Raw genomic sequence first — 9,901 nt, 5'->3', positions numbered from 1 at the left:
AATGCCAAACGCCCCTGGCCTGCCAGCGTCACAGGGACGATGTAGCCTGGATCAGGCCAAAGGCTTTAAAGGTCTGTATTTTCATCATGGACAGACAGGAAAGGCCCTGTTCCCCACCCGCCTGAGCCAGTCAGACCCCTGCCCTGGGGCTGGATGGGAACTAGCGTCCCCTAGAGGGGAAAGGCCCCCTGCCCCATTCCCCGCCCCCCTGAGCCAGCCTGTCCATCATGCTGTGGCTGGATGGGAGTTGACACCTCTTTGAGGGGACAGGCCCCGTGCCCCATTCCCCGCCCCCCTAAGCCAGCCAGTCCCCTTCCCCAGGGCCCCAAGGCTCATGCCTTCTGGGAGAAACCGCCCCCTCCCCATGAGTCTCCGCAGAGCCCCCTGGACGTCCTTGTTGCGCAGGCTGTAGACGAAGGGGTTGGCAGCCGGGGTGACAATGGTGTACATGACGGAGAAGACAGCCCCCCGGGGGGCCGAGTAGCTGGCCCCGGGCTGGAAGTAGACCCCGACGATGGCCCCGTAGAACAAAGCCACCATGGTGAGGTGGGAGCCGCAGGTGGAGAGGGCCCGGCGCCTCTCCGAGGCCGGCCGCTGGAGCACGGCCCGGCCGATGCGGGCGTAGCTGGCCGCAATGAAGAGAAAGGGCCCCAGGATGACCAAGCCGCCCTCGAAGAAGATGGCCGCCTCGTTGACCCGCGTCGGGGAGCAGGACAGACGTAGCAGGGGCTGGTGGTCGCAGAAGAAGTGGGGCAGCCGGTTCCCGCCCCGGTAGGTGAGTCTCAGCAGCAGCCCGGCGTGGAAGGCGGAGTGGAGGACGGCCAGGCCGAGGCAGGAGGCCACCAGGCGCCGGCAGACCCGGGGGCTCATCACGGCCGGGTAGCGCAGCGGGTCGCAGATGGCCACGTAGCGGTCCAGGGCCATGGCGGCCAAGAGCAACGTGTCGGAGACGCCGAAGACGTAGAAGAAAAAGAACTGGGCCAGGCAGGCGTGGAAGGGCACGGCCCGGTGGCCAGAGAGGGCGTGGGCCAGCGCCTGGGGGACGGTGACCGAGAGCAGGCCCACGTCCACCAGCGAGAGGCTGCGGAGGAGGGAGTACATGGGGCTGTGGAGCCGGGGGTCCACCGTGATCAGAGCCACCATCAGGGAGTTGCCCAGAACGCCGGCCACGTAGAGCGGGAGGAAGAGGAGAACGAGGAAGGGCTGAGGGCCCGGGCGGGACGACAGGCCCAACAGAATGAACTCGGAGATTTCGCTGCCGTTCTCACAACCCATGGGGCTGTGGGGAGAAGGCAGGGAGCCCGGGTCAAAGACCGGGGAGTAGAACCCAGGAGTCCTGGCTCCCAGCCCACCTTGCTCTAACCACCAGACCCCACTCCCCTCCCAGAGCCAGGGAGAGAACCCAGGAGTCCTGGCCCCCAGCCCCCTGCTCTAACCACCATACCCCACTCCCATCCCAGAGCCAGGGAGAGAACCCAGGCGTCCTGGCTCCCAGCCCCCCCTGCTCTAACCACCAGACCCTACTCCCCTCCCATAGCCAGGGAGAGAACCCAGGTGTCCGGGCTCCCAGCCCTCACACACAATCATACTCTAGGATTCTGATTCCAGTTCTGGAAAAGGTGTTTGGACTGTGTCTGGGGGAGTGGGGGGTGCTGGGGGCCAGGACTCCTGGGTTCTCTTCCCAGCTCTGGCGGGTTGGAGCAAAGGGGGGGGAGGCTGGGTGTCAGGACCCTCCCCAGGATCCCAGGTGTCCTGACACCGGCCTACATTCTGCTCCTGGTTCCTAGGCCCGGTGTCGGGGGAGAGGGACGCCTGGTTGTCTGTCCCTCCCGACCCGGAGTCTGTCTGTCCAGGCCTCCCAGCCGAGCGCTGGTGTGGGATTGTCGGTCACTGAGGAGGGGGCTCTCTGCTGTGTGAGTGTGTGTGTCCATGGGTCCATCCACCCTGAGCCGGCTGTCCGTCCCGCTCTCCCCCTTCTTGATGGGCTACGACCTGAAGCCATTCAAGCCGCCGGGGCAGGGGTTTGCCAAGGGGGCACCGGTCACAGCCCGGGTGGAGGGCACCGAGCACTAGACCAGCAGCTCCAAGGTGAGGCGTGTGGGGTCTAGTGGTTAGAGCAGGGGGCTGGGAGCCAGGACTCCTGGGTTCTCTCCCTGGTTCTGCCTCGTTCCAAGCTCTTGGTGCCTTTGTCACACAGCTGAGATCACACGTCCCTCGCCCCCAAAGAGCCTACTGGGGGGATGTACTGGGCTCTGAGCGCTGGTCCCATTCCCCACAGGGGCCGTTTCCCTTTTCTGCCAGGGCTGGGGGGTTACAGAGAACATGGGACGGAGCCCTGGGAAGTGGGGTTCACGGGACCGCGAGGGACCCCTGGGATCGAACGCACCAACACCACACCCGCCTCCCCAAACACAGACACGGCACAGCCTACAAACAACACACACGCACACGTCCAAACACCGCCCCCACGCCAGAGCATTTCAGAAAACCCAATTTCCATTCGGGGGCAACTCCCGACAGTTTGTAAAAGGTTCCCCCCCTCCCCCGTCCCCCAGGAGAAGAAAAATTCGGAAAAACGGTGGCGTCTTTTTGCCTCGATTGTGGAAAGACGTTTCGTTTCGCTAACCTCAAAGCACAACCGAACGGCCGGGCACAATTTGGTTATTTCTCTATGATTGCGACGGCTAACGTCGCGCCGTGGTTTTAAGGGTTTCCTTTCCAATTCGAGCCATTTAAATGCGGGAAATTGGAGGGGGCTAGACCAGCAGGGGCGTCAGAAACAGAACTCAGGTTTCAGTGGTGGCCGTGCTAGTCTGTATCAGCAAAAAACCCGAGGAGTCCTTGTGGCACCTTACAGACTAGCAAATTTATTTGGGCATAAGCTTTCGTGGGCTAAAGCCGGTGAAGTGGGCTGCAGCCCACGAATGCTTATGCCCAAATAAATTTGTTAGTCTCTACGGTGCCACAAAGAAACAGTTCACGACAAGCGATGCTGACGTTCGGCCCGTTACAGGCATAGGAACCCCGAAAGCCCAAACGGTTCACCTCACCTTTCAAAAGACGCAAAGAAAGTATCCGTCGATCGACTCTTAGTCCGCCAGCCGCGTTTTTCTCACTTGCCCGGCCTGCGCGTTCCCGTGATTACCGCTGGAAATCTTTGTTTGGCGCGAAATCAACGGGTACGGGCACAAATCGACTCGTTCCCAGTCGCCGGGAAAGACGGGCTGTTGGATGTGATCTGAGGAGCGTAGCAGAGCTATGGGGCTGGGATAACAGGAAAAGAAACGCTTTAGGCAAGAGAAAAGCTGCGCGGGGCTCGAAAGGACGTTTTTAACCTTCTCGGAATGAAGGTTCCTGTCATTACGGAACGTGGATGAAAGTCTGTTTTCTCGGGGGGAACTGACCCCACCTGAATGTTGTCAGCCGGCTGCACCGGGCACACAACTGCCCATTCATAGCACAACACAAAACACACAATCACACAACCACACAGCTCCAGGCTCTGTCCCCTGCCCCTCGCACGTCAGGCACCGAGGAGCTAAGCCCCCCAGAACAGGGGATCCGATTCCACAACCTCTCCGCAAACCTGGTTTGTCTCGGCCCCTGCCGTGCCTGTCACCCCCTCCCAGCCTGCACCCCCCTACCGGCAGCAGCAGCGACATCCCTCTCCGAGGGGGCAGGAGATGGGAGGAGAGTCGGGCGCTGAGGAACAGGACGGCTCAGGAATGACTCCAGCACAGAATCAGCAAAACCAGGATCCCACAAGGAGATTTATTCACACACAGGCGACCCCAAGGGACTCCGAGCAGAGACCAGCAGGAGAACAAAGGAAGTGCCAGCTCCCAGCTGGGGTCCATGGGCCGTAGCTCCACTGGAGACAATGGGGCAGATCCCAGCTGGGGTCCATGGGCTGTAGCTCCACTGGAGACAATGGGGCAGATCCCAGCTGGGGTCCATGGGCCGTAGTTCCAATGGAGTCAATGGGGCAGATCCCAGCTGGGGTCCATGGGCCGTAGCTCCATTGGAGACAATGGGGCAGATCCCAGCTGGGGTCAATGGGCCGTAGCTCCACTGGAGACAATGGGGCAGATCCCAGCTGGGGTCCATGGGCCGTAGCTCCATTGGAGACAATGGGGCAGATCCCAGCTAGGGTCCATGGGCCGTAGCTCCATTGGAGTCAATGGGACCAGATCCCAGCTGGGGTCCATGGGCCGTAGCTCCACTGGAGTCAATGGGGCAGATCCCAGCTGGGGTCCATGGGCCGTAGCTCCATTGGAGTCAATGGGGCAGATCCCAGCTGGGGTCCATGGGCCGTAGCTCCATTGGAGTCAATGGGGCAGATCCCAGCTGGGGGTCAATGGGCCGTAGCTCTATTGGAGTCAATGGGGCAGATCCCAGCTGGGGTCCATGGGACGTGGCTCCATTGGAGACAATGGGGCAGATCCCAGCTGGGGTCCATGGGCCGTAGCTCCATTGGAGTCAATGGGGCAGATCCCAGCTGGGGTCCATGGGCCGTAGCTCCATTGGAGTCAATGGGGCCAGATCCCAGCTGGGGTCCATGGGCCGTAGCTCCAATGGAGTCAATGGGGCAGATCCCAGCTGGGGTCCATGGGCCGTAGCTCCATTGGAGTCAATGGGGCCAGATCCCAGCTGGGGTCCATGGGCCGTAGCTCCAATGGAGTCAATGGGGCAGATCCCAGCTGGGGTCCATGGGCCGTAGCTCTATTGGAGTCAATGGGGCAGATCCCAGCTGGGGTCCATGGGCCGTAGCTCCAATGGAGTCAATGGGGCAGATCCCAGCTGGGGTCCATGGGCCGTAGCTCCATTGGAGTCAATGGGGCAGATCCCAGCTGGGGTCCATGGGCCGTAGCTTCATTGGAGACAATGGGGCAGATCCCAGCTGGGGTCCATGGGCCGTAGCTCCATTGGAGTCAATGGGACCAGATCCCAGCTGGGGTCCATGGGCCGTAGCTCCACTGGAGTCAATGGGGCAGACCCCAGCTGGGGTCAATGGGCCGTAGCTCCATTGGAGTCAATGGGGCCAGCTCCCAGCTGGGGTCCATGGGCCGTAGCTCCATTGGAGTCAATGGGGCAGATCCCAGCTGGGGTCCATGGGCCGTAGCTCCATTGGAGTCAATGGGGCAGATCCCAGCTGGGGTCCATGGGCCGTAGCTCCATTGGAGTCAATGGGGCCAGATCCCAGCTGGGGTCCATGGGCCGTAGCTCCACTGGAGTCAATGGGGCAGATCCCAGCTGGGGTCCATGGGCCGTAGCTCCATTGGAGTCAATGGGGCAGATCCCAGCTGGGGTCCATGGGCCGTAGCTCCATTGGAGTCAATGGGGCAGATCCCAGCTGGGGTCCATGGGCCGTAGCTCCATTGGAGTCAATGGGGCAGATCCCAGCTGGGGTCCATGGGCCGTAGCTCCATTGAAGTCAATGGGGCAGACCCCAGCTGGGGTCCATGGGCCGTAGCTCCATTGGAGTCAATGGGGCAGATCCCAGATGGGGTCCATGGGCCGTAGCTCCATTGGAGTCAATGGGGCCAGATCCCAGCTGGGGTCCATGGGCCGTAGCTCCATTGGAGTCAATGGGGCAGATCCCAGCTGGGGTCCATGGGCCGTAGCTCCATTGGAGTCAATGGGGCAGATCCCAGCTGGGGTCCATGGGCCATAGCTCCATTGGAGTCAATGGGGCAGATCCCAGCTGGGGTCCATGGGCCGTAGCTCCATTGGAGTCAATGGGGCAGATCCCAGCTGGGGTCCATGGGCCGTAGCTCCATTGGAGTCAATGGGGCCAGATCCCAGCTAGGGTCCATGGGCCGTAGCTCCAAGGGGTCAAATTATTTCCTGACCCAGCCCAGCCCTCTGCGCCGTCTCGTAGATTTCCTGACCTCCTGGGTGAATTACACAGCTTGGAGGAAGTCCCCCAAACAGTTCCTAGGGCAGATTGTTTAGGAAAAACCCTCCTGCTGCTTTGACAAGTTGCCCATGAAGGAAGCCCCATCCCCGCCCTTGGGAGGTGATGCCGATGGCCAGCTACGCTCACCGTTACAAATACACCCCCCTATTTTCAGTCGGCGCCGTGGCCCTGCACCCACAGAGTTTAACGCGGGGGCAGCGGCTGGCAGCCGCCGGCAGGGACAGGAGGAGGGGAGCTGAGGTGATCCGAGCTGGTTCAGTTGTTTGCCCCATCCGGACCTGCCCCTTGTCGCTGGGTCCCGTTGGGTTGGGCTCTACGGGGCTTGAATCATGTTTGCGTCTCTCTTCTGCTCCTGCTCCGATTTTCAACCTCCTTTTAAAACCGGGTCTCCCCAGAACTGGGCCCAGGATTCCAGGATGGGTCTCTGCGATTCCGGAAACCAAGGGAAATCGCCTCCATGAGGGTGTTGGGGTCTGGGCAGCGCCCGGCACGATGGGGCCCTGATCTCGATGGGGATCTGGGAGATAGACAGGCCAGTGTAGAAGGACATTGGATGGTGAATTGTCACTGCACGGACACGTAATGAGAGGCAGCGAAGGGGAGCTAGGTGGGAGGGGAAACTGAGGCAAGGGATGGGGCAAGGACTCGGCCAGGGCCAGCCAGTGGGTTGCGTGTCATGGCTAGGAATGGCTCAGGGCTCTTTGGCTGGGTTTTCCCACCACAGCTCAACATTTCAAACCCGAGACCCGTCGGCAGGTCGGGACTGGAAGGGGTGGGTGTGGGGGGTCAGCACACGGTTTTGCTCGAGCTCCCTGATGGGAGAGGCTAAGACGGGATTTCGGTGATGGGGAGGAACATGGGGGAGACTGCAAAGCTCTGGGGCTGTCCCAGACGCCAGCCGGCATGTACAGGAGGGAGGGAGATAAAATGGGCCCCCTCCACTGGCCAGTGCTCCTCTGGACCCAGAGCTGCACAGGGGAGACTCCAAAACAGGACCGAGGTGATGCCTCAGCTCTGCCCTTCCACGTCCCTTCCCTTCAATTTCCATTTAGCTCATCCCCTCCTGTGGGTCCCTCAGGCTGTCTCCTCCCTTTGTGGGCCATGGGAGAGCAACCCTCAGCCTACGCATGATCCTGGCAGCTTGACAGTAAGCCCATGACCAGGATCCACTCTCATGCTTCAGGGCAGTGCAGCGGTCAGGAAGGATTCATTTTCCCCCGGGGCATGTGACTCAGGGACTTCTAGGATCCCAGCTGAATCCCAATCAAATCACCTCTCTGCTCCTACTCACGATTCCCTTATTTATACATCCCATTGGTGCTGACTTTTATTTTTGCCCTGGGGGATGCTCCACCCCTGAGGCCCCGCCCCTATTCTGCCCCTCCCCCCGAGGCCCTGTCCTCAGTCCCCGCCCCCTTCCCGAGGCCCCCCCCTCGTTCCGCCTCTTTCTGCCCCCACTCCACGCCCTCCCCGAGTCCCCCGCCTGCCCACAGTTAGCTCCTCTCCGCCCTCCCCCCAGTTTTTATTGATGTACATTTCCACCGTTGTGGGAAATTGACTGGGGGTGTCCAAATGATGCGGGGGGGGGGTGTCAGACGATAATTAGTTAACGACAGGAGAGGCTGAGATTCCGAAAGATCAAAGTTTATCGTTGTCAAATCACACACTGTCCACATCACGTGTCAAGACAGACAAAGGAATGTCCTGAAATCGAACCCTGAAAGGGTCCCGGGTCGCTTCGCCCCGCTGTCAGTTTTCCTCGTTAGCGCCGGTGAGCAATTAAAAAAGCGAATCCTTCCTAGCCCGGCTGGACCGTTAATAACAGTATTTGGATCAGGGCAAATGGACTTTACTGAAATGACACCGATTTCCCTTACGGAAAGGAAAGCCGGTGACTGCAGAAATGGGACATTTCCAGGGGCGGCCAATCAACATTATTCAGGATTTTCATCTCCGGGGCAACTGCGGCTTTTCGGCTGCGTTTGAAATATAAAATCAAGCTTCAGAACGTCAGCGTTTCCCACGGACCGGAACGGCGGGTTTTATCCGCCCCGGGCGGACACGGAAAAGCCACAGATTCGAATGAGGAACAAAAGAAACTCCTTTGATTGTCACCGGCAGCCTGCGGAACTCTCTGCCACAAGACCTAAACCAGGAGTGGGGGCCCCGGACGGGCAGAGTCAGACGAGCCCAGACTGCCCCCCTGCGTGCTGACTTTGGGGGAACGCTACCGCGGTGGGCCAGGGAAACTCATAATCCCCACCAGAGGGCGCTTTGCACTTCCCCCTGCCACCAGCCACTTGAAGACGGGCTACCGGGCTAGATGGACCCATTGCCCTGTTCCGCCGCAGCAGGGGGATAATACAGTGGGGTGGGCCCCTGCTTCTCATCGGCGGCAGCAATTCACCTGCTTCCATGTTGTGACTCCCAGCCCCGCCCCTCTGACTCAGTAAACCCTGCTCCAGGCCCAGGGCCAGGGAGAGAACCCAGGAGTCCTGGCTCCCCGCTCCCCACCTCTAACCACCAGACCCCACTCCCCTCCCAGAGCCAGGGAGAGAACCCAGGAGTCCTGGCTCCCAACCCCCCCTGCTCTCAGCACTAGATCCCACTCCCCTCCCAGAGCCAGGGAGAGAACCCAGGAGTCCTGGCTCCCAGCTCCCCCCTGCTCTAACCACTAGACCCTACTCCTCTCCCAGGCATGAGGGACTGGACCAATCCTCCCACGTCCCCGCCGGCCACCTTATCCCCAAGCCCTCGCTGTCCCCGTGTCCTCGGCCCCCGGCTCTCCTCCCACCCGGGCTAGGCTTCCTGGGGCACCGGCCCCCTCCCCAGCACCCGCCGGAGAGCCCCCTTCATCTCCTGGTTGCGGAGGCTGTAGATGAAGGGGTTGAGGAGGGGGGTGACGGTGGAGTAGAGCAGGGTGGCCACCATGTCCCGCCAGGGGGCGTAGTGGCCGGCGGGCCGGAAGAAAAGCCCGATGACGGTGCCATAGAACAGGGCCACCGTGACCAGGTGGGCCCCGCAGGTGGAGAGGGCCCGGCGCCAGCCCCGGGCGGCGGGCAGCCGGGCCAGCGTGGCCACGATGCGCCCGTAGGAGCCAGCCACCAGGAGCAGCGGCCCCAGCACGGCCATGCTGCCCTCAGCCAAGACGGCGGCGTGGTTGGGCCTGGTGTCGCCGTCGGCCAGGGCCAGGAGCTGGCGCAGGTCGCAGAAGAAGTGGCGGAGGTGGGGGCGGGCCGGGAAGGGCAGGCGGGCGAGGAGCAGGGTGTGCAGCAGGGCGTGGAGCTGGGCCAGCCCCCAGGAGGTGCCCACCAGCCCCCAGCGGCGCCCGGGGCTCATCACGGCGGTGTAGCGGAGCGGGCGGCAGACGGCCAGGTAGCGGTCGTAGGCCATGACGGCCAGCAGGAAGTTCTCCAGCACCCCGAAGGTGATGAAGACGTAGTTCTGGGCCAGGCAGGCGGCGTACGGCACCGCCCAGCTCCCGAACGCCAGGGTCCCCAGCGCCGTGGGGGCCGCGGCCGAGGTGAAGCCCACGTCGGCCAGCGAGAGGTGGGCCAGGAAGAAGTACATGGGGGCCCGGCGCAGGCGGGGGTCCCGGCGGATCAGCAGGGACACCAGCAGGTTGCCCAGCAGGGTGGCCAGGTAAGCGCCCAGGAAGAGGGGGAAGAGCAGGCGGCGCGTGGCCGGGCGGGAGGCGAGGCCCAGCAGGACGAACTCGGAGACGCCGGTCCCGTTCCCCGGCCCCATGGCCCTGCGGGGGGAAGAGCGGAGGACAGAGTTAAAGGTCTGGCCCCTAATGCCCTGCCCATGGGGCTCTCCAGCCTAGGGCTACCTGCCGGACCCCATCCACCCCTTCTGGTGACTGATCCCCCCCATCCGTCAATCCCCACATACCCCTTCCAGCTATCTGGCTGTCCCCCCATCTATCCATCTGCATGCCCCCACTATCTATTCCCACACCTCCCCTCTATCTAGCCATCC

General features: G+C 62.0%; 2 protein-coding genes across 2 annotated transcripts; both read right to left on the bottom strand.

Annotated features, from left to right (window-relative positions):
- Nucleotides 1-225: 225 nt before the first annotated feature.
- Nucleotides 226-1,275, bottom strand: LOC135976233 (olfactory receptor 1B1-like). Its single transcript, XM_065570992.1, has one exon. The coding sequence runs from the start codon at nucleotides 1,273-1,275 to the stop codon at nucleotides 226-228; it is 1,050 nt and encodes a 349-aa protein (XP_065427064.1).
- A 7,444-nt stretch (nucleotides 1,276-8,719) lies between these two features.
- Nucleotides 8,720-9,667, bottom strand: LOC135976232 (olfactory receptor 1E5-like). Its single transcript, XM_065570991.1, has one exon. It carries the CDS (start codon nucleotides 9,665-9,667, stop codon nucleotides 8,720-8,722), a length of 948 nt encoding a protein of 315 aa, XP_065427063.1.
- Nucleotides 9,668-9,901: the final 234 nt, after the last annotated feature.

The sequence above is a fragment of the Chrysemys picta genome, chromosome 17 (genome assembly GCF_011386835.1).
Source record: "Chrysemys picta bellii isolate R12L10 chromosome 17, ASM1138683v2, whole genome shotgun sequence".
In the NCBI taxonomy this organism is placed as follows: domain Eukaryota; kingdom Metazoa; phylum Chordata; order Testudines; family Emydidae; genus Chrysemys; species Chrysemys picta.
The sequence above is the reverse complement of the archived record's forward strand: the minus strand, read 5'-3'. Positions and strand labels throughout refer to the sequence as shown.

What these genes read in the sequence shown, in the direction of transcription:
- LOC135976233 (XM_065570992.1), bottom strand. Translation starts at nt 1,275, where the DNA reads ATGGGTTGTGAGAACGGCAGCGAAATCTCCGAGTTCATTCTGTTGGGC.
- LOC135976232 (XM_065570991.1), bottom strand. Translation starts at nt 9,667, where the DNA reads ATGGGGCCGGGGAACGGGACCGGCGTCTCCGAGTTCGTCCTGCTGGGC.